The sequence below is a fragment of the Scyliorhinus torazame genome, chromosome 6 (assembly GCF_047496885.1).
Source record: "Scyliorhinus torazame isolate Kashiwa2021f chromosome 6, sScyTor2.1, whole genome shotgun sequence".
NCBI classification, from domain to species: Eukaryota; Metazoa; Chordata; class Chondrichthyes; order Carcharhiniformes; family Scyliorhinidae; genus Scyliorhinus; species Scyliorhinus torazame.
This window is the reverse complement of record NC_092712.1, coordinates 16015315-16039583: the sequence shown is the minus strand read 5'-3', so window position 1 is coordinate 16039583 and position 24269 is coordinate 16015315. Positions and strand designations below refer to the sequence as shown.

Genomic DNA, 24269 nt, shown 5'->3' with positions numbered 1-24269 from the left:
TGGCAATCCACCTAACCTGCACTTGTTTGGACTATGGGAGGAAGCTGGAGCACCCGGAGGAAACCCACGCAGACACGGAGAGAATGCACAACCTCCACACAGTCACCCAAGACCGGAATCGAACACAGGTCCCTGGTGCTGTGAGGCAGCAGTGCTAACCACTGTGCCAGCATGCCGCCCGAACACTCTGGGGATGTGGGTTCAAATCCCACCATGGCAGCTGGTGGAATTTAAATTCAATTAATTAATCTGGACTATATAGCTAGTCTCAGTAATCAGTTAGTTAGTCAGTAATGGTGGACATGAAACCATTATAGATTGTTGTAGAAATCCAACTGGTGAACTGATGTTCTTTCGGGAAGGAAATCCGCTGACCTTACTTAGGTCTGACCTACATGTGACTCCAGATCTACAGCAATGTGGCCCACTGTCAAATGCCCTCTAAATGGTCGAGCGAGCCACTCAGTTCAAGCGCAATTTAGAGTGGGCAAGAAATGCCCTACCAGTACCGCCCACAGCCTATGAAAGAAAACATTTAAATAAAAATAATCCCAGTTTGGTTCTGTTGAAACAAAGAGACATAACTATCAACGTTTTTTGTGTTGCACTCATCAGGATTGCTGCATCAAATCATCAGTAAAGGGAGCAACAAATACAATATACAAATTAGGAATAAGGATAGGCCACTCGGCCCTCAAGCCTGCTCTCCCATTCAATAATGGCAACTCTTAACTGCCCTCTAAAATAGTCACTCGGTTCAGGGTGAGCAACAAATGCTGAACTGCTCCAAACTAATGCAATGCTGAGCAAGATCTGTCAGGCCGAGAGAGAGGACGAGAGCGAGAGAGAGAGAGAGAGAGCTAGCATCACATTGTGAATAGGCTGGAAAGCATGGGGAAACCTCTCAGCACATGACATCAGAGCCACTCAGTGATATACGGCTCAACACTGTTTCCATTTAACCTGTTCATCATTTCAACTCAGCCACTGCATACAATGAACAGGGCACCAAGATGATCCTGGTGGTAAATGGCAGACACAAGTGAGTTAGGGTCAGTACCACAAGGATCTTAAAAAGAGTGCAGGAGAGAGTGGGATGAGACTGAGTGGGATATTAGAGGGTGCAGGGAGTGAGGGGGAAGAAGGAGATTAGACTGGGTGGGATATTAAAAGGGACAGAGAGTGAGCAGGAACGGGACACTAAGATGGATGGAAGAATATTGCGAGTGAGCAGGAAGTTGGATGAGAGACAAAAAACAGTACGAGTTTAAAAAGTTAGTTTGCCTGGTACTATGGTTTAAAATTCTTTGAATAAATGTATGTTTTTACAGAGGGGGATTGATCTGAAGCAAATTTGCCGGCTGTGATCTGGACAGGAGATGCTGTTTTATCACATCCCCAACTGAGTCTGTGATCACAGATGCACGTGAAATGCCCCAGGGCTGAGGGAAGCCCTGGGAAAGGGTTAAAATAAAAGAAGTATTTCAGAGGTCTCCCTAGAACGCCCTCCAACTGGGTCCCGCCTCCTAGTTATAAAAACCTGATCTCAGCAAAGCCTGAAACACTTGAAAAGAGGCAGAGAAAGATACAGAGGGGGAGAGAGAGAGAAAGAGAGAGGAAAGGTAAGAGGCATAGGCAGAGGCAGGCAGTAACAAAACAAAGTGCAAGATACAGATCAGGGGTGAAAGACAATTATCTTGGTGGGGAGAGGAAGGGAGAGGAGAACACGGGTGTCCTCAGTATGAATTGCTGAAACTCATTTTATTGGATCTCATCCTCTGGGTTTCGAGGGGAAATAAAAATTAAAGGGGAAAACGTGAAGGGAGACGTGCTGGGTGAACTAATTCCCATCTGTGCACAAATGTCTTTTGCCATGCTAAGATCTGTCCCTAGCCGCTGCCTCTACCCGGAGATCAGCATGCTGTCAGAAGGAGATGAAGAACTCGACAGTGAGAGCTCAGGTTCGGAGACATCCTTCAGTCTGGGACCTTATGGTGCAGGAGGAAAGAGGAAGAGGAAAGCCAGGGTGCCGGGAGTCATTAGACAGAGACAAGCCGCAAATGCCAGGGAGAGAGACAGGACCAACAGCGTCAACACGGCATTCACAGCGCTCAGGACCCTCATTCCCACCGAGCCTGCCGACAGGAAACTATCCAAAATAGAGACCCTGCGCTTGGCTTCCAGTTACATCTCGCACCTGGGCAACGTGTTGCTGCTGGGAGAGGCTGGCGATGGACAACCCTGTCACACGAGCACATCCTGCTACTACCCTGGCAGCAGGGTCACCGAGACAGAGAGCAACCAGCCCAAACAGATCTGCACCTTCTGTCTGAGCAACCAGAGGAGAATGGTAGGTAGTAACTTTCCTAACACTCATGCCTATGTGAAAGCTGTCAGCTCCGGTCTATCCTGCAGTCAGGTATCATTCGTTTGGGTAGGACGGGGCACAGACAATGTGTGAGGCAACTTTTAGACCTACAGGCCAGCGCTGTATTTATTTTTCAAGTACGTAAGATCCTCAATCCGCTATCTACTGAAGAGTCCATGTCTCTAATGGGGGCATTCCCAAATAACCATAGTCACAAAACTTTAGGTTCTCTCTCAACCAAATCTCTGAATAATCTAACAAAGCTTATCCTTCCTTACCCTGTTGCAAATAATTTAAATCACATCTTCCTGCAACTCAAGTACACCCCCCCACCCCCTCAATTTCCTAAATGGTAGTAACCTACATAGTGAATGCGGTTTGGTTGCTTATGAAATAGGCAAACCAACTACAGTTCTTGAATTGTTCTAGATTCCATCATTCTTTTACAGTTTATCACAACACAAGAATTTAATTCATGCTAAATTCATTGCGCAAACTGTGATTTAGTAAGATACACTGCTGAGCCAAGCAATTCATTACGTGAAATACGGGTTATGTTTCAATGCGACACTAGGCGAACTAAAAGTATTAATATTCACTCCTTTCGACCCACCTGCCTGCTCACAGTTTAGAAAGACTCAAAACTAACAGATAATATGGCTAATTTGCAAAAAACAATTTATTAAATAATTAAGACGTCTTTCTTCAATTTTGTTTTAATTGCTGATGAACCAAATTAAGTCCTATTTTATTGTTGTGCTCCTCAAAAGTGCTTTGATCTTCAAATAAACACCAAAATCTTCCAGCAGTCCCTTGCAGTTGAGAAAGATGCACAATCTCATTGGGCTTGTGCGCGCATCAAAAGATAGAAAATGTTCAAACAATACAATGCCAATACCAGATACATCAGACACAGCAGGAGGACACCACACCAGCAAACAGGGCAGCCATCACTGCTCACCCATCCTCAAAACACATCACAACAACCCACTGCCATCTTAAACTCAACAAGACACAACATCCTCCCCTCTGTTCAGAGCTGTGCCTCACAACTGACACTTTTTGGATGAAGGGTTGAACCCATGGCCCATCTGTCTGTTTTAGGTGGATGTAAAGTATCCCAAGGTGCTATTGAAAGGGGAACGGGGGTTTGTCCTGGTGCCCTGGTTGAAATTTATCCCTCAAGCACCATCAAACACAGATTAACCGCTCAGTTATCGTATTTGCTGTTTACAGGGTCTTGCTGTGCCCCATTTGGCTGATGCATTTGTCTACAAAACAACAGTGACTGCACTTCTAAAGTAATTAATTGGTTGTGAAGTGCTTGGGGGTTCCCTGAGGATGTGAAAGGAGTGCTGAAATGCATGTTGCTCTCAAATGAAACTCACCAATATTTTGAAGGTTATTACCCAATTAAAATTAGAGGTGGATTTGCATTCAAGTGCTGTTTAACCAGATGAGAGCTTGAGTTTCACCACAGAAGGGAATTTTACTCGCAACCCTTCCCTGCAGACATAAACTGGGTGGGCAAAAGGGGGCTTTTGCCACCATGACATCTGCTGAGTTGAATCCCTGTACTTGAGAAAGACAGCTGGATAACTGTGTCTAAACAATTTTCCAAACACGGTGAGCAAACCCCTATGTAGTGTCGGTTGGGGCCGGTTTAACGAGCCAATCTTCAATACGAATGATCCACCAGGTCTCACACTCCCAACATTATATTCAGAAGCCATCAATTAGGCGTAGATAGATCTACAGTGACACAAAGTGGAAGAGGTTTGCTGCAGGCACACACGCTACGTGATATATTTTATGGGACAGATATTCCAATTTTGCATTGCACATCAACATGTTTGCAGGATGCTGATATAAAGATAGGGAACCTGACTCTGTCATGCAGGGGGTTTGAAGCTGTGTGCCGAATTTGATAAACCTCTCCGAGAGTAATGATCTGGAATGTGCAGCCTGTAGGCAGATTCTATGATAACTTTCCAAAGGGAATTGGATAAATATGGAAAAATGGTAGGCTATGTGGAAAGGCCAAGGTGTGTGACAAATTAAATAGCGCTTTCAAAGTGTCGCAGATGCACGATAAGTGGTTAGCCTCCTTCTGTGCTGAAGGAATCCATGATTCACTCTATGATTGTAGACAGTGCTGGTGTTACCCACTGGGTATGGCGCAGTGAGATCACTGACACGATTCGGATTCACTCTCAGTACCCACTCACTCGTCCACCGTCTGAAAACTAAAAGCACAAAAGCATGGCTCCTACTCCAGGCCATGAATTGCATCAACATTCCTGGAGTCAGTCAGCATGTGTTAGAAAAGGACTCTTCAGGCCCCTTCACTATAAACTGTTACGATCACCCTGCAATAGATTTACTTACACACACACACAGACATGGTTGAAATCAGGAAGGATGACAAAGAGGCGGAGGTTTTAGCATGGGTTTCAAAAGGAGGCGCAGGAGATAGACATGCAGAATGCAGAGGGAGTGTGAATCTAATGTCGGAACTATAGTGAGAACCAAATGGCGAAGAATACAGTCAGTGATGGTGTAATGGGAGAAATCGGGTACAAAAGGTCAGTCTGAGGGGTGGTGATTTTTGGGTGGTTCTAGAGCTCAAAAGCATTTGCACAGATCGCTCTTTCCAAACTCAGTTTTGAGAGAGGCGAGAGCATTCGTAGTTCTCATGGTGGAGGAGTGATTTATGGTGCATCACGCCCATTTGAAATGTATTGGATTAGGTGAGATTTATATTTAATACAAACCATCCCTACCTCTGAACAACCCAGCAACAATGCTGCTCATTAACTGAAGCAAAGAGTGTAATTACGCGTCACACTGTGGAGGGCACCTTATGAGGCACACTTTGGGATTTAGTTTGCACCCAAGCAGTCAGACCTTATTATTCACCCGCCCCGCCACGTCCACAAATTAGTTAATCATTAGATTAACAGTAGTTTGTGGCTGGTTATGGCCTTAACTCAGTGCCTACTATGGACTAACGGTCTCTGCCACCAGCCTCAACAACGTCACCTGATAAATACGCCCTACACCATTTTCCCATCAGACCTTTCATGATGACAACATCTGATAATCAATTTTATTCTTCTTAAAACGCTCCAGCCCAAAAACCCATTGGAAATGTAAGAGGTTGTTGACAGCTGAACAAAACATCTGAATAAGTTTTGTTTTAGTCTCGGACAGTGCATTCTAGACCTTAACCACTCGCTGGGTGGTTTTTCCTCATATCGCTTTTGCCCCTTTTGCTAATTATTTTAAACCTGTGCCTGCTCGTTCTCGATTCTTTTGCTAATGGGAACATCTCTATCTACTGAGTCCAGACCCCTTGTGATTTTGATTATCTCAATCAGATCTCCTCTCAGCCTCCTCTTCTCCAAGTAAAACAGTCCTAAATTCTCTAATGTCGTCATAACTGAAGTTCCTCACCCCAGGGACCATTCTCCAGAATATTTTCTACATCCTTTCCAATGCCTCCACAGCACACAGAACTGCACACAATACTACAGGTGAGACTGAACTAGTGTCTTATTCAAGTTCAACATAACTGCTCTGTCCTCTGCCTCTATTAGTAATGACCAGGATACTATTTGCTTTAACTGTTCCACCTAACCTTCAATGACTTGTGCACATTTGGACCCTCTGCTCCTGCACCCACTTTAGAATTTTACCCTTTAGTTTTATATCGTCTCTCCATGTTCTTCCTGCCAAAATGTGAACTTCATCTGCCACCTATCCACCAACTTGTCTGCATCCTTCTGAAGTTCGGCACCATTCTGCTCACAGTTCACAAAGCCTCCAAGTTTCGTATCATCTGCAAACTTTGAAATTGCGCCCTGTACACCAAAGTCAGGTCATTAATATATATCAGGAAGAACAAGGGTCCCAACACTGATCCCTGGGAAACCGCACTACAAAACCTCCTCCAGTTGGAGCAACATCTATTAACCATTACTGTTTCCTGTCACTTAGCCAGTTGTGTATCCGTGCCCCAACCCAAAAATAAAACGCTGGAAAATCTCAGCAGGTCAGGCAGTGTCTGTAGGGAGAGAAAAGAGCCAACGTTTCGAGTCCAGATGACCTTTTATCAAAGCAAAACAAGCTAAAACAAAACTTATTCAGATGTTTTGTATCCGTGTCTCTTTTATTCCATGAGCTACGACATTGCTCACAAGTCTTTTGTGCGGCATTGAATCAAATATCCTTCATTATTTACCCCGAACTACCTCACACACATCATTCTCACATCTGAATAAAAACGCAGGATCAGAATCCCTCCTCCACCAGAGTAATGGATGTAACCTCACCCTGTCAGGTTTAAGACGGTCAATGGCTGTGAAAGACACTGTATGAGGGCAAATCTATTGTTTATTCAATGTAACCTTCCAGCAATCTGCTCATACAGAAGCAGCAAATCCCCAAGCCTTCTCCACCATCACTGCCTCAAATACATCAGTAGGGAATGTGGGGCAGGAGAGAGGAATCTACACCAGTCAAAATAAAGCAGATCTTTTTTCAGTCACACTCAATATTATTGAGCTGTAACTTTGTCCATTATAATTAGTCTCAAATTCCCAGCAGCTAAGCCTGCCCAGCTCCCACCAGTCTTGCCCAGAATCTCCTATCCTACGAGTGAATCACGATGGTTAGAGCATAGCTCCATTGTGCATGCTAGCTCTCTGTAAGAACGACCCATCTAGTTCCAGTCCCCACCCTTTCAGAGCAAATTCACAATTTCTTTTTGAAAGCCACGTTCGAGTCTGCCTTCATCAGGCTGTGCAATCCATTTCCTCACCACTCGCTGTGCAGAGATTTTGCACCTCGTCACTTTTGGCTCTTTTGAATCTGCTTCTGAATTCCTGAGACGAATTGGAACTATTTCTCGCCATCTAATCTGCTTAGATGATTTTAAACGCCACTATCAAATCTTCTCTCAACGTTCTCTTCTCAAAGGAGAACAACCCCAGCTTCTTCAATCTATTCACGGAACTGAAGTCCCTTATCCCTGGAATCATTCTCGCAAATCTTTTCATGCATTGTCGCTACAGACATTTTTCCGAAAAAGTGTGGTGCCCAGAATTGGACACACCCTTCTAGGTGAGGCCAAAAATGTATTTTATAGAAGTTCACCATAACTTCATTATTTTTGTACTCTTGTGATTCTATCTGGATAGCCCAGGATCCCGTATGCCGTATTAACCACATTCTCAACCTTCCCTTTCACTTTCAATGATTTGTGTGCGTATACGTCCAGGTCTTTCTGTTCCCACACCCCCTTTGGAATTGTCCCCTTTGTTTTACATCGTCTCTACTCACTCTTCCTATCAAAATTAATTATTTCATTCTTCAGTGTTAACTTGCTAACTTTTATCTTCCACTTGTCTGCCCATTCCACCAGCCTGCCTATATCATTCTTTTGCTTACAACACTTCCAAGTTTGTCACCTGCAAATTTTCATTGTGTCCTGTACACCAGTATTTTTCAACCTTTGTTTCCTGGGACCCACTTTTGCCAACTGACTGACCTTCGGGGCCCACTTGATGGCCGGCCCAGACACTATGGACTGAAGGGCCTCTTTCTGTGCTGTAAAACTCGATGACTCTATGAAGGTGGAGAGATATTCAAAGTGCAGATGGGAGCCATGAGGTTGATGTCAATGTTTGAATTATGGAAATACGAAGATTTGCATTTTGCTAACACTCACTGCTGCAATGTCCGTTTATGCACAGCAAACTCCTGCAAAATGCAATGTGATAAAGACTAGATAATCAACAGATTGAGGGATAAATGTTAGTTAAGACATCAGGGATAACTCCCTGCTCTCATTCAATGTAGTCCCATAGAATATTTTACATCCACATGAGAGGCAGAGCCTCCATTTAACATGGGGCTGGATCTTTCGGCTACACCCACAAGATCGCCACGGACGGGATGGGGAACACGTAAAGGTCCGTTGACCGTGGCGGGAATATCCGGTTGCTGGGTGGGTGCAGCCGAAAGATCCCACCCATTGTATCTGGAAAACAGCATTCCTAACAAGGTAGCACACTGCAGTCCTACACTGGGGTGTTAGCCTAGATGTGGAAGTGAATCCACAATCATCTTTCTGATGTAGATACAAGCTTGTTACCCACTGAGCCATGACTAACACAGAGGAAGGACAAAAAATGCAGGCTTAATTGATCTTAATCTTAAAGATAATCTTGCAGGAGCTGAAGTATGCTAATAAATATATTTGGGAAAGATGAATCTAGAACATTACTGTAAGAGTAAGTCAAAGGGATACAGGTTTAAACTTGACAAGGCTGGTTTTGATTGATAGATATTTATTGTCACGTACCGAAGTACAGTGAAAAGTATTTTTCTGCCGCCAAGGGAACAACATTTAGGGTTGACATCAAGAATGTTTTCACTTACGATGCAAGATATATATATATATATATATATATATATATAGAGAGAGAGAGAGAGAGAGAGAGAGAGTGTGTATGTGTGTGTGAGTATATATATATATATATATATGTGTGTGTGTGGAGGGGCTTGCAGGGTGGGGGTATGTGCTAGCTTCTCTATAGAAATGTGGATGGAGTCTCTTGGTGGGTGATCCTGAAAAGCGACTCGATTTAAGATTAGTTGATTGAAAGACTTGGCTCAGTGAAGAATCGGATGGATTGGTGATGATCAGATGTCCCTTTACTCGGCTTCAGTCTTGTCCATGTGATGGTTCTAAATTCCAGCGAACCACCTGGCTTGCTGTTGCGATGTCTGTCAGCCGGCCGGTCCCCTTTGTTTCTCACTCCTGGGCCATGCATTCGCTCGCATCTTCTCGCACAAAAACCATTTGTGTGGCACTTTCTCTTTTGGCCATCCTGCTGATCGTACCCAGCAGTTGAGGTACTAATGCTCATTTCAAGGTGTGCCGTGACCCTTTTGACACCCGTCCGCAACCCACCCGATCTTGCTTGCTGTACACCCAAGTTTAAATCTAGCTCATTACTACATGTCAAGAAAAACAGTAGTCTGGGGAAATCGCATTATTTACTTTCCACTGGTCCAAACCATTCACCACTCAGTTAACTTTGTAGCCATGCTGCCACTGTTGTCCCTTTTATTCCACTGGTTTCAGTTTTGCTGGCAAGCCTGTTATGTATCACTTCATCAGAAAACATTTTTGTTGCAACTCCATGAACCACATTATCATCAACCCGGTTACTTCATTAAAAAAAATCAGGACTTGTTCCACAAAGGCAAGAGATTTCAGAGAAGGCTTGAAAATGTTGCACAAGGAAAGATAGCTTCCTCTGCTTTGGGAGACATAGTCATTTAAAATGGTCAGATATTCAGAGAAATTTCAGATTGCGGTTGAGGCAAAGAACATTGTGCTGTTTTAAAGGTAGTTTGGATAAATGTTTGAAGCTAAGGGAGATGCAAGACCTGTACGAAAGGACAGTATTTATTAATTTCGGGCTGATCTAGAGAATAGCCAACATTAGGGGAGGCGGTGACACAGTGGTATGTCACTGGACTAGAATCCCACCACTGCAGATTGTGAAATTTGAATTCAAACAAATCTGGAATTAAACGTCTAATGATGACCATAAAACCATTGTCGATTGTCATAAAACCCCATCTGCTTCTCACTAACTTGATAGAGTTTTTCGAGGAGGTCACTAAGATGATTGATGCAGGTAGGGCAGTGGATGTTGTCTATATGGACTTCAGTAAGGCCTTTGACAAGGTCCCTCATGGTAGACTAGTACAAAAGGTGAAGTCACACGGGATCAGGGGTGAGCTGGCAAGGTGGATACAGAACTGGCTAGGTCATAGAAGGCAGAGAGTAGCAATGGAAGGATGCTTTTCTAATTGGAGGGCTGTGACCAGTGGTGTTCCACAGGGATCAGTGCTGGGACCTTTGCTCTTTGTAGTATATATAAATGATTTGGAGGAAAATGTAACTGGTCTGATTAGTAAGTTTGCAGACGACACAAAGGTTGGTGGAATTGCGGATAGCGATGAAGACTGTCAGAGGATACAGCAGGATTTAGATTGTTTGGAGACTTGGGCGGAGAGATGGCAGATGGAGTTTAATACGGACAAATGTGAGGTAATGCATTTTGGAAGGTCTAATGCAGGTAGGGAATATACAGTGAATGGTAGAACCCTCAAGAGTATTGAAAGTCAAAGAGATCTAGGAGTACAGATCCACAGGTCACTGAAAGGGGCAACACAGGTGGAGAAGGTAGTCAAGAAGGCATACGGCATGCTTGCCTTCATTGGCCGGGGCATTGCGTATAAGAATTGGCAAGTCATGTTGCAGCTGTATAGAACCTTAGTTAGGCCACACTTGGAGTATAGTGTTCAATTCTGGTCGCCACACTGCCAGAAGGATGTGGAGGCTTTAGAGAGGGTGCAGAAGAGATTTACCAGAATGTTGCCTGGTATGGAGGGCATTAGCAATGAGGAGCGGTTGAATAAACTCGGGTTGTTCTCACTGGAACGAAGGAGGTTGAGGGGAGACCTGATAGAGGTCTACAAAATTATGAGGGGCATAGACAGAGTGGATAGTCAGAGGCTTTTCCCCAGGGTAGAGGGGTCAATTACTATGGGGCATAGGTTTAAGGTGAGTGGGGCAAGGTTTAGAGTAGATGTACGAGGCAAGTTTTTTACGCAGAGGGTAGTGGGTGCCTGGAATTTGCTACCGGAGGAGGTGGTGGAAGCAGGGACGATAGTGACATTTAAGGGGCATCTTGACAAATACATGAATAGGATGGGAATAGAGGGATACGGACCCAGGAAGTGTAGAAGATTGTAGTTTAGTCGTGCAGCATGGTCGGCACGGGCTTGGAGGGCCGAAGGGCCTGTTCCTGTGCTGTACTTTTCTTTGTTCTTTGTTGCTTCACTGATGTCCTTTCAGGAAGGAAATCTGCTGTCCTTACCTGGTCTGGCCTACATGTGACTTCAGACCCACAGCAATGTGGTTGGCTCTTAACTGCCCCATAAACAGCAATTAGGGATGGGCAATAAATGCTGGCACAGCTGCCGATGCCCACGTCCCATGAACGGATAAAGAAAAAAGGCGCAATGGGGCAAATGGCTTCCTCCTCTCCTGTGCTGTAAACTGATGGACTTCCAAGGCCATTTCTCAAACTGAAAACAGGGGCAGATACAATGCTGTTAACTGTAGTGACTGAGTCCATTATTATTACTTCAGTTCCCCAAGATCCACCTTGCAGCTCAAGCTTTGAATAGTGTGTGGCAAAGGATTGACCTGGCAAACGCTTGTGTATTTAATGGACAGTCACTACACAAGCACACTTCCTAAAATGTAATCCACTGTGTGCATTGTAATGTAGTAGGCTGTCATTATAGCTGGCCATTCTCTTCCCCAACTTTGGCAGCATCCTCCTCTCCAACATCTCGGTGCTGTGCTACAGAATAATGCAAGAGAAGCCAGAAACCCCCCATGCCCTTCCAAAAAATTCAAACTCGGAACTATTTTAAGCTGAACAGGATTCCTCAACTATTCCCACCTTCGGCTTCAGGGCAATAACCATCCCTAGCTCGCATCTCACCTGGTTCATGAGGTGACGTGATCTGATTAACAGCGAGATCAGCTGCTTTTCACAATAATCTCTCCTGGATAATGTTTACTAACCAGAAGCAAGTCAAATGACTTGGAAATATCCATTCCAAGCATAAAATCATGAGCAAAGCAGAGCAAAAAAATGCAAAATATACAAATTACAAAACAGAGTGGCAGAAGGCCTCAGGCCTCCACTGGTGAGGCTGAAATAGCAGCTGGCTGAAGACATACTCACTCTGCTCCCTTTCTCCCAGTTCAAATCCCAGCAGCAAGAATACAGTAACATATTTCAATGATGGATATATTAAATTAAATTAAACAGATCTCATTGAGACGGGTACAGTGGTACAATGGTTTTTACTGGACTATTAATCAAGCTCAAAGTGGCAGTCTGAGAATTTGAAATGCAGTTTTTTTTTATTGTAGAAACGAAATGCCGATCTTAGACCATTTGTCACAAAACTCCAAACTGGTTCTCCAAGGTGCTTCAGAGAAGGAACCTAACTGTCCTTACGTGGTCTGGGCTTACACAAGCCTCTCTACCCACACCAGCATGGTTAACTCTTGAATAAGAACAAAAAGTGCAGGAAATACTCAGGTCAGGCAGCATCAGTGGAGGGATAAACAAGGGTAAACGTTTCAGGTCAATGGTCCTTCGTTCTGATGAAGAGTCATCAACTTGCAATGTCTCTTCATGGATGCTGCCTGACCTGCCAGCACACTTCTGCTTTTTTCTCCGATTTCCAGGGAGGCACGGTGGCGCAGTGGTTAGCACTGCTGCCTCACGGCATCGAGGAGCCGGTTCAATCCCGGCTCTGGGTCACTGTCCGTGTGGAGTTTGCACACTCCGTGTGTCTGCGTGGGTCTCACCCCACAAGCCAGAGTGTGCAGAGTAAAAGCAAATTACTGCGGATGCTGGAATCTGAAACCAAAAGAGAAAATACTGGAAAATCTCAACAGGTCTGGCAGCATCTGTAAGGAGAGGAAGAGCTAACATTTTGAGTCCAGGGGACCCTTTGTCAAAGCAGGGTAGGTGGATTGGCCACGCTAAACTGCCCCTTAACTGGAAAAGAAAGAATTGGACACTGCAAATTTATTTTTTAAAAATTCAGATTTCCAGTAACTACAGTTACTTTGTGCTGCGGTTAACTCTCAACCTGCCTTAGCAAGTCGTTCAGTTGCACCAAACTTCTACAAAAGGAACATGACCTTCGCCATATGGACTGCAGTGAATCAGGAAAAGGGGAGGAGTCCCTACATCAATACATAGGATTTCTTTCAGGGTTCAAAGACCAATCCAGGATTTCTTACGTAGTCGAGTTAAAAACCTGTTCCAGACCTGTGTTAATCATTCAGTGAAAGATATCCTAATACAGTGATTGGCAACCTAGGCTAGTGAATGGGCCGCATGAGTGACCCTCCTTCATCTCAGTGGGCCACAGGATTGAAATCAGGCTTGTTCACCGACCGTGACCCCATGAATAAGATTAAATACATTTAATCTGAATATTTCACAAGTTATAGAAAATGCTCAATAATTTATATATGAATAGAATTTATCAACTTCAAATGGTAAAATCAAATGGAATATTTACACTTTGGACACAGAGGGAGCGTACAGATCTCACAGTCAATGTTGTGAGCAATCAGCACGCACCTCACTTCACTCGCCCTCACTTTAGGCATGTATCACTTCAGTCATACCGGCAGGGAGAAAAAACGGCATGGACAGAAGTCAGCAGGATGTGGCAACCCTGCGCGTGGGCAATTGTCAATAAAATGTCTCGGGGGCAGCACTCCGAACCCTAATGGGCCACCACTGTCCTAAAATCTGTGGCAAATCTTACAAATATTATATCGGGGTTTGTTATTGGGAGTTTATTATTATATTTAGTAATTTTCCACCAAATGTATTGCTTGAAAAAAAACTACACTGTGGTGGTACCACTACACTAGAAACAAAATGAGTTAAATTATAGCAAAGTGTGAATCGCAATCAAGAGCGAAGGCAAGAATTGATAAGGGCAACAAGTGAGGGTATAAGTGAGGGCACAAGTGCCACAGTGATCTTCATTCTCACACATACAAACGATACTCACTGGAACTGAATGTACACATTTTTAGCCTGTAGGTTTTTAAATTGAGAGAAAAAATAAATCTATTTTACATTGTGCACCTGACTGCATGGTAGCACAGTGGTTAGCACAGTTGCTTCACAGCTCCAAGGTCCTAGGTTCAATTCTCGGCTTGGGTCACGGTCTGTGCAGAGTCTGCACGTTTTCACCGTGTCTGCGTGGGTTTCCTCCGGGTGCTCCGGTTTCCTCCCTCAGTCCAAAGATGTGCAGGTTAGGTGGATTGGCCATGCAAAAATTGCCCTTAGGTTAGGTGGGGTTGCTGGGTTACGGGAAAGGGTGGAAGTGTGGGCTTCAGTAGGATGCTCTTTCCAAGAGCCGGTGCAGACTCGATGGGCCAAATGGCCTCCTTATGCACTGTAAATTCTATGATCAGACACAACAGAGACACACAGGCCGTTAGGAGCAGCTCGGCAGCACAAAGGCTTCACTGAGGCACTCAAGATAAAGCTGGCGCACACTCAAGTGGAACAGACTTTTGAAAAACTTACAAAACCGTGTTGAATTTTAATCAGAAGTTCAAGTATACTTAACAGGCAGGCTTCCAGTGGTGAGAGATGGACGCAAGGTGTTATTCTATAATGATGCTGCTTGGTGTGAGGAAACCAAAGAAGTGGATTCTGTTCATTGTGCCATACATGTCTGAGGTATTTAGCTAGGTCTCAATTTTAGAAAGTGGATTTTTGGAAAACAGAATTCTCTTCATCACTCCCCCACTTCAGCAGCACTTGAGGCAAGCCCCTCTCGGCCAACTAAGCACACAATTTAGGCTAACTCCAGTGCTGAACTGAATATTGGCATAAACAGAACTTGAATATTGCTGAAAAGAGAGGCATGTTGCTGAAGCTTATCATCTTGCATTCATTTGGACAAACACAAGAATGCTAAATATCAAACGATCACAACAATTTATTCTCCAGGAGAAAAGGGACACAGGGCCTTGCTGTCTGCAAACAAAAGGAACATGTTCAAGTCGTGCACCTTTTTGAATTACCTGGGAGCTTGGGGAGTCATTAGTTCCCTACTGGTTTCTCTATGGCAACTCCTCAGCAAGAGTCAACTTGTAATCTACTCCTGTAGTATAAACTGTTGTGATCAATTGAAATTTGACATTCTCTTAGGACGGCACGGTAGCACAGTGGTTAGCGCTGCTACTTCACAGGGACCTGGGTTCGATTTACAGCTTATGTCACTGTCTATGCGGAGTCTGCACGTTCTTCCCATGTCTGCGTGGGTTTCTTCCGGGTGGTCCGGTTTCCTCCCACAAGTCCCAAAAGACGTGCTTGTTCGGTGATTTGGACATTCTGAATTCTCCCTCTGTGTACCCGAACAGGCGCCGCAATGTGACGACTAAGGGATTTTCACAGTAACTTCATTGCAGTGTTAATGTAAGCCTACTTGTGAAACTAATAAAGATTATTATTATTGTGAATGAAACGGTGTGTCTCAGATACAAATGCTCCATTTTGGCCATTGTGAGCAATCAGACAAGCTAACAGAGGTACTACTGTTGCAGTGCAGGATTCTGACTCCTGCACCCCAAATCAGTCAACAACGTCTAACTCAGTCCATCCACCATTGTCCCCATCAGTTAGCCTCAATTGCTAGCTTGCTTCCTTGGGATTGTGGATTCATGTTCCAATCTAGGGCACAATTCAGTCCGACTCTCCCGGTGCTGAACTGAGGCAGTGGATTTCAGGCGAGTAATTAAACTCTGCCCTGGAGGGTAGATTTAAAAGATTCCACAGCATTTCCTGAGGAGTCCTTTGGTGCGCTGTACAACATGACTCCCTCAAACAACTCCACCAGAAACAGATGCATTGGTCAATTAGCTGACTACTGTTGGTGGGACAATGCTGATGAAAAATGATCGTCACAGTTAACTACACGATGGCATTCACTGCAGTTCCTGAGAAATTAACTGTATTGCTCTTAAAGTGCAATAAACAATTTGTTAATCGTTAAGATCGCATTTACAGTGCCCTGGAGTCTGCTATTTAAGTATTATTTGCAACCCATCAGTGTAAAAAAAACCTTCCTGTAGAGTTAGGTATGAAATAAAAAAGCAGAAAGGCTGCTCCTGATACTGAGGTGTTTATCACGCCATGGTTGGCACTGTTGCTTCACAGCACCAGGGTCCCAGGTTCGATTCCCGGTTTGGGTCACTGTCTGTGCGGTCTGTACGTTCTCCCATTGTCTGCGTGGATTTCCTCCGGGTGCTCCAGTTTCCTCTCACAAGTCCCGAAATACATGTGATTAGGTGAATTGAACATTCTGAATTCCCCCTCAGTGTACCCGAACAGGCGCCAGAATGTGGCGACTCGGGGCTTTTCACAGTAACTTCATTAATGTAAGCGTACTTGTGACAATGAAGATTATTAATATATCATTACTAGGACCTCCCCTGCGCATTGCTTTGTAATACAGAGAATATTAATAACTGGAGCCTGGAGAGTCCTATGAAAAGGGGCAGCGTCAGTCTTAATAAAGTGTTGTGCGGCTGACAGGCAGATAGGCTTTCAATCAGAATCATCCTTAACAATGTCCTGGTGACAGGCTGCCTCAATAAGAGTATGTTGCAAACATGTCAGGCACCTGTTATCAAAGGATTTACAGTGCAGAAGGAGGCCATTCGGCCCATCAAGTCTGCACCGGCCCTTGGAAAGAGCACCTACTTAAGCCCATGCCTCACCCTATCCCCGTAATCCAGTAACCCCACCTAACCTTTTTGGACACCAAGGACAATTTATCATGGCCAATCCACCTAACCTGCACAACTTTGGACTGCGGGAGGAAACCGGAGCACCCGGAGGAAACCCACACAGACACGGGAGAACGTGCAAACTCCGCACAGACAGTGACCCAAACCGGGTGACCCAAGCCGGGAATCGAACCTGGGACCCTGGAGCTGTGAAGCAACTGTGCTAACCACTGTGCTGCCCCACAGTGCATCCATTGTTATGGATGGACTTACCTGCACCACATGGACTGCAGTGGTTCAAGAAGGCAGCTCACCTCTCAAGTGCATTAGGAATGGGCAATAAATTCTGGCCTAACCAGCAACACCCACATCCTAAGAGTGAATTTTAAAAAAGCATGTCCCACTGGTCTCCCCAGGGGCGAGAGTGGAGCCAGTCCCAGAGATCATTTGACTTCCCTTCAAGGTGGGAAAGCTTCAGACTTTGGCTTCCATTCCATTGGGCATCGGTGCACACTGCAGGCCCAGGATCAGGAACTCATGCAGAGAGTCACCACACGGTAACAGTGTACTCATTAATCAGCCCCAAGTTAGCGAGGGATCAGGCCCACTCCGGTCAGCAGCAGAATTGGGAACCGGTTGGGCTGGAGTATCTAACTTAGTCCAACCAAATTACACCTCAGTAAGAGTGGGGGAGGAATGAAATGAGAGGCTCTTGTTTTTCAATTAAGTTCTCCTGAGTCTCAGCACGAGCGAAAAAAAAGTTTCCAGCCCCATTCTTCTCGGCAGCCACAAATCAAACTAACGCATCACATATGTCTGAAAGCTGAAGAGGTGCGATAGGAGTTTTCACTGTGTGGTTTTTCCAGCCTCAGCTTCCTGAGCTGTCAAACCTCTCAATCAAGGTACAGGCGGTGGGGAGAAGTTGAAAAACATTGAAACCTGGAACAAAAAGCAAGTGGGGAGTTTTGAGGACAATTGGTAGGAGAGATAGAAGTACAGGAGCTGTAAGAAAACAGTCTGCAGTGGGGGCCAATGCTTCGACTCCAGGCATTGCTCAAATCCAGATGCAGTTACAGCAGCTGCTGCACCATATCCCCTGCATTCGGCAGATCCGGCCAATCTGAATACACCAGACACACCTCACATGTAAGTCACTTTGGGTGGAGACATGATTACTAAAATGGGGCTGGTTAGGGGAGTTGGATTTCAATTCTCAGCAGAGACAAATAACCAACACAGAGCACCTGACTGGGAGAGGTTAGAATCACAAATCCCGGGAGAAACTTGTTCTCTCCACACAAGATCCCAGCAGTATCCCTTCCACCACACAGATCCGACTGCTTTCACCATATCAAACTGCACCACCAACCAAGTTTTAGAGATAAAAACAGAAAATACTGGGCAAACTCAGCAGGTCTCTCTCGGTGGAGAGGGAAGGGACCACACGGGCGAGATTCTCTGACCGTGTCCACCCGGTGACCAGAGAATCCAGCCCAAGGTCAATGGACTTCACTGTCCGCGGCTCGCCCGTGACATTCTTGCGGCGACGGAGCAGAAGAATTCCGCCCACGTTTCAAGTCTGAATGGCTTTGTCAAAGAGATAATTTTAGAGATAGTTAAATGTCACCAATGCAACTCCGGTTAGACAAACGACAACCACAGAAAGGAGAGCGTTTACTATATTGCTGTGAAAACCTTGGTTGGGGAGGTGGGGTAGGTTGATAGATAGAGCTTTAGTGCCTGGAAGCATTGTGGTTCACACACTCGTGTGTAACATAGCTGAGAAGTAGTGTGAGATGGTAGAGCTGAGTAGTAGTGCGTGACGGTACAGCTGAGTAGTGCAAGACGGTAGAGCTGAGTAGTAGTGCAAGACGGTAGAGCGGAGTAGTAGTGCAAGACGGTAGAGCTGAGAAGTAGTGCGAGACGGTAGAGCTGAGAAGTAGTGCGAGACGGTAGAGCTGAATAGTAGTGTGAGACGGTACAGCTGAATAGTCGTGCAAGACGGTAGAGCTGAATAATAGTGTGAGACGGTACAGCTGAATAGTCGTGCGAGACGGTAGAGCTGAGAAGTAGTGCGAGACGGTAGAGCTGAGAAGTAGTGCAAGACAGTGCAGCTGAGTAGTAGTGCGAGACGGTACAGCTGAGTAGTTGTGTGAGACAGTAGAGCTGAATAGTAGTGCGAGACAGTACAGCTGAGAAGTAGTGCGAGACGGTAGAGCGGAGTAGTAGTGTGAGATGGTCCAGCTGAGAAGTAGTGCGAGACAGTACAGCTGAAAAGTAGTGCGAGACGGTACAGCTGAGAGGTAGTGCGAGACGGTAGAGCGGAGTGGTAGTGTGAGATGGTACAGCTGAGAAGTAGTGCGAGACAGTACAGCTGAAAAGTAGTGCGAGACGGTAGAGCTGAGAAGTAGTGGGAGACGGTACAGCTGAGAAGTAGTGCAAGATGGTAGAGCTGAGAAGTAGTGCGAGACGGTAGAGCTGAGTAGTAGTGCAAGACGGTACAGCTGAGAAGTAGTGCAAGATGGTAGAGCTGAGTAGTAGTGCGAGATGGTACAGCTGAGAAGTAGTGCGAGATGGTAGAGCTGAGTAGTAGTGCGAGATGGTACAGCTGAGAAGTAGTGCGAGATGGTAGAGCTGAGAAGTAGTGCGAGATGGTAGAGCTGAGAAGTAGTGCGAGATGGTAGAGCTGAGAAGTAGTGCAAGACGGTAGAGCTGAGAAGTAGTGCAAGACGGTAGAGCTGAGAAGTAGTGGGAGACGGTACAGCTGAGAAGTAGTGCAAGATGGTAGAGCTGAGAAGTAGTGCGAGACGGTAGAGCTGAGTAGTAGTGCAAGACGGTACAGCTGAGAAGTAGTGCAAGATGGTAGAGCTGAGTAGTAGTGCGAGATGGTACAGCTGAGAAGTAGTGCGAGATGGTAGAGCTGAGTAGTAGTGCGAGATGGTGCAGCTGAGAAGTAGTGCAAGATGGTAGAGCTGAGAAGTAGTGCAAGACGGTAGAGCTGAGAAGTAGTGGGAGACGGTACAGCTGAGAAGTGCGAGACGGTCGAGCTGAGAAGTAGTGGGAGACGGTAGAGCTGAGAAGTAGTGGGAGATGGTACAGCTGAGTAGTGCAAGACGGTCGAGCTGAGAAGTAGTGGGAGATGGTAGAGCTGAGTAGTAGTGCGAGACGGTACAGCTGAGAAGTAGTGCAAGATAGTAGAGCTGAGAAGTAGTGCGAGACGGTAGAGCTGAGTAGTAGTGCGAGACGGTACAGCTGAGAAGTGCGAGACGGTCGAGCTGAGAAGTAGTGGGAGATGGTAGAGCTGAGTAGTAGTGCGAGACGGTACAGCTGAGAAGTAGTGCAAGATAGTAGAGCTGAGAAGTAGTGCGAGACGGTAGAGCTGAGTAGTAGTGCGAGACGGTACAGCTGAGAAGTGCGAGACGGTCGAGCTGAGAAGTAGTGGGAGACGGTACAGCTGAGAAGTATTGCGAGACTGTACAGTCTCACTTGTGCCTAAATGAAACTAACTCAAATCCATCTCCTTTTTTTCCATAGAACAAAGACAGAGACAGAAAGAGCACGATTCGAAGTTAACAAAGATGTCAGCAACCCCGCCCACGGACTTTGCGAGCTGGCGGCAGGCTCAGAGGGAGGCAGCGATCGAGACTGCGCCCGCAGGAAGAGAAAGAAAATAAATAACAAGCATGTTGAGGACAAAGCTAAATATCTGCAGGAGGACAATCGGTGAACGCAAGACCTCGACCTGGGCCGTGCTGGGCTCCACTCAGTTTTTATTTTAAAGAGCGAGAGAAATGAACATTGGAGTCAGAGCGAAGACTCCAGATACACACACGAGTTCCCAACTTGCTCCTTTGGAAAATAAAAATGCCAGCATACAGCCACACTGGTGACACAGCTGAACTGCTGCTGAAGGCTGGCACCAGGGAGGACATGCCAAACCAAAATATGACAAAACTACAAAAAGTGGCTTCAAGCATTGAGAAAGAACTTTCATTACATGATTAACTTCCATCACATGCTGGGTCGTCATGTAATAAATATGTAATATAAAAAATCAATTTTGTACATAAAATAAAAATCTCAACACTCCATGCTTCGTGTCCTGTGGGTTATTTGGGGCGTAATCATGATTTCAGTGTTGCATTTGAGAGCCAGAGGTAATGAGATCAAATCCCGCTAAATCTGGGATGACCATGACATGGCTGTGAATACCTTGATGCAATGGAAGCTGCTCCCTTACTCCACAATTAGTCCGAGTCCATCAAACATGGCTGACTGAAGAAAACTAGTCTTCTGTCCTTCCTCACCTTCCCCCCTCTCAATATTATTCCTCGCCCAAGATGAAGTGAGCAGTCCACCAGACTGAGAGTTACTCAGTATTTTGTAGAACATAGAACTGTACAGCACAGTACAAGCCCTTCGGCCCACGGTGTTGTGCTGAACTAGTCTGAAACTAAGGTCAAATCAACCTACTCCCAATCATTCTAGTGCACTCCAGATGCCTATCCAATAACCGCTTGAAAGTTCCTAAAGTGTCTGACTCCACTACCATAGCTGGGAGTGCGTTCCACGCCCCAACAACTCTCTGGGGCTGGTTTAGCACACTGGGCTAAATCGCTGGCTTTTGAAGCAGACCAAGGCAGGCCAGCAGCACGGTTCAATTCCCATACCAGCCTCCCCGAACAGGCGCCGGAATGTGGCGACGAGGGGCTTTTGACAGTAACTTCATTGAAGCCTACTTGTGACAATAAGCGATTTTCATTTCATTTCTCGGAGTAAAGAACCTACCTCTGACATCCTTCCTATATCTTCCACCATGAACCTTATAGTTATGCCCCCTTGTAACAGCTATCCACCCGAGGAAAAAGTCGCTGAACGTCCACTCTATCTATCCCGCTCATCATCTTATACACCTCAATTAAGTCACCTCTCATCCTCCTTCGCTCCAATGAGAAAAGCCCTAGCTCCCTCAACCTTTCCTCATAAGACCTACCCTCCAATCCAGGCAGCATCCTGGTAAATTTCCTTTGCACCCTTTCCAATGCTTCCACATCCTTCCTACAATGAGGTGATCAGAACTGCACACAATACTCCAAATGTGGTCTTGTACAGTTGCAGCATAACCTCACGGCTCTTAAACTCAATCCCCCTGTTAATAAATGCTAACACACTATAGGCTTTCTTCACGGCTCTATCCACTTGGGTGGCAACTTTCAGAGATCTATGGACATGAACTCCAAGATCTCTCTGCTCCTCCACATTCTTCAGAACCCTGCCGTTAACCCTGTAAGCCTCATTCAAATTTGTCCGACCAAAATAAATCGCCTCACACTTATCAGGGTTAAACTCCATCTGACACTTTTCAGCCCAGCTCTGCATCCTATCCATGTCTCTTTGCAGCCTACAACAGCCCTCCACCTCATCCACTACTCCACCAATCTTGGTGTCATCAGCAAATTTACTAACCCAACCTTCAACTCCATCATCCAAGTAATTGATAAAAATCACAAATAGCAGAGGACCCAGCACTGATCCCTGTGGTACACCGCTGGTGACTGGGCTCCAGGTTGAAAATTTACCATCTACCACCACCCTCTGTCTTCTATGTGATAGCCAGTTACTGATCCAATCGGCCAAATTTCCCTCTGTGCCATGCCTCCTTACTTTCTGCACGAGTCGACCATGGGGCACCTTATCAAACGCCTTATTAAAATCCATGTATATGACATCAACTGCTCTACCTTCATCTATGTACTTAGTTACCTCCTCAAAGAATACAATCAAACTTGTGAGGCAAGACTTACCCCTCATAAATCCGTGCTGACTATCCTGGATTAAGCTGCATCTTTCCAAATGATCATAAATCCTATCTCTCAGGACTCTTTCCAATAATTTACCTATGACCGAAGTGAGGCTAACCGGCCTATAATTCCCAGAGTTATACCTATTCCCTTTCTTGAACAAGGGGACAACATTCGCCTCTCTCCAGTCTTCCGGCACTATTCCTGTAGACAGTGAGGGCATAAAGATCAAAGCCAAAGGCTCTGCAATCTCATCCCTCGCCTCCCAAAGAATCCTAGGATTCTATCCCATCAGGCCCAGGGGACTTATCTATCCTCAGGCTTCTCAAAATTTCTAACACATCTTCCTTCCGAATATCTACCTCCTCCAACCTACCAGCCTGTATCGCACTATCCTCCTCAACAACATGGCCCCTCTCCTTTGTGAACACTGAAGAAAAGTATTCATTTAGGGCCTCTCCTATTTCTTCTGACTCCATGCACAAGTTCCCACTACTGTCCTTGACCAGCCCTAACTTCACCTTGGTCATTCTTTTATTCCTCACGTAAGTATAAAAAGTCTTGGGGATTTCCTTGATCCTACCTGCCAAGGACTTCTCATGCCCCCCTCCTAGCTCTCCTAAGCCCTTTCTTGAGCTCCTTCCTAGCTATCTTATATCCCTCAAATGCCCCAACTGAACCTTGTTTTCTCATCCTTACACAAGCCCCCTTCTTCCTCTTGACAAGACATTCAACCTCTTTTGTAAACCAGGGTTCCCTCACTCGACCATTTCCTCCCTGCCTGACAGGGACATACCTATCAAGGACACGCAGTATTTGCTCCTTGAACAAGCTCCACATCTCAATTGTGCCTATCCCTGACAGTTCCTGTTTCCATCTTATGCTCCTCAATTCTTGCCTAATCGCATTGTAATTACCCTTCCCCAGTTATAAACCTTGCCCTGCCGTATGCTCCTATCCCTCTCCATTGCTTTAGTGAAAGTCACCAAATTGTGGTCACTATCTCCAAAGTGCTCTCCTACAACCAAATCTAACACTTGGCCCGGTTCATTACAGAGTACCACATCCAATGTGGCCCCGCAATTTCCATCATGCAATGAATTCTGATCAGTCTTTAGCTGTCAATGTTTCAGGATTGAACCTTCCGAGTAATTTACAGCACAGAAGGAGGCCACAGGGCCATTAAGCCAGCTTTCCCTGGCGTAGTCAGTTACACACGCCCAATCAATCTCCTTGGTCGCTGCAAGTTAATTTCCCTTGAATGCTCATTTTGAAATAATTGTTTTCTGCTTCCATCACCCTCATGGGCTCCACGTCATTGCCACTTGCTGTGTAAAAATCTTCTACCTTCTAGTTCCCCTACAGCGCTTGCCCAACACCTAATTGCCCCCCGCCCCCCCCAAATCCTTACAGACAACTACTCGGAACAGTTTTTTTCCTGCCTTCCTTATCCAAACTGGTTATAATCTTGTGCACCTCTATCAATCTTCCCTCAATCGCCCTTGCTCCAAGGAGAACAACCACAGCTTTTCCTTCCTAACCTTATAACTCAATCCCTCTGGTAAATCTCCTCTGCACTCCTTCAAGGGCATTCACATACTCCCTAACATGTGGTGCCCACAAATGGATACAATATTCTAATTGGGACCTAACCAGA

The 24269-nt window shown here is 45.4% G+C and overlaps 2 protein-coding genes across 3 annotated transcripts in view; one reads left to right on the top strand and one right to left on the bottom strand.

The window, feature by feature from the left end:
• The window catches only part of bop1 (BOP1 ribosomal biogenesis factor), a 256999-nt gene that overhangs the window by 127087 nt on the left and 105643 nt on the right, over positions 1-24269 (bottom strand). The window lies entirely within an intron of this gene.
• Positions 1535-20900, top strand: scxa (scleraxis bHLH transcription factor a). The gene is made up of 2 exons (XM_072507964.1): positions 1535-2350; positions 20346-20900. The coding sequence occupies exons 1-2, from the start codon at positions 1862-1864 to the stop codon at positions 20382-20384; spliced, it is 528 nt and encodes a 175-aa protein (XP_072364065.1). The 5' UTR covers positions 1535-1861; the 3' UTR covers positions 20385-20900.

Excerpts from the sequence above, each read along its gene's own strand:
- scxa (XM_072507964.1), top strand. The coding sequence starts at position 1,862 with ATGTCTTTTGCCATGCTAAGATCTGTCCCTAGCCGCTGCCTCTACCCG. Across the intron at positions 2,351-20,345 it reads TGAGCAACCAGAGGAGAATG|AACAAAGACAGAGACAGAAA; the intron begins GTAGGTAGTAAC and ends TTTTTTCCATAG.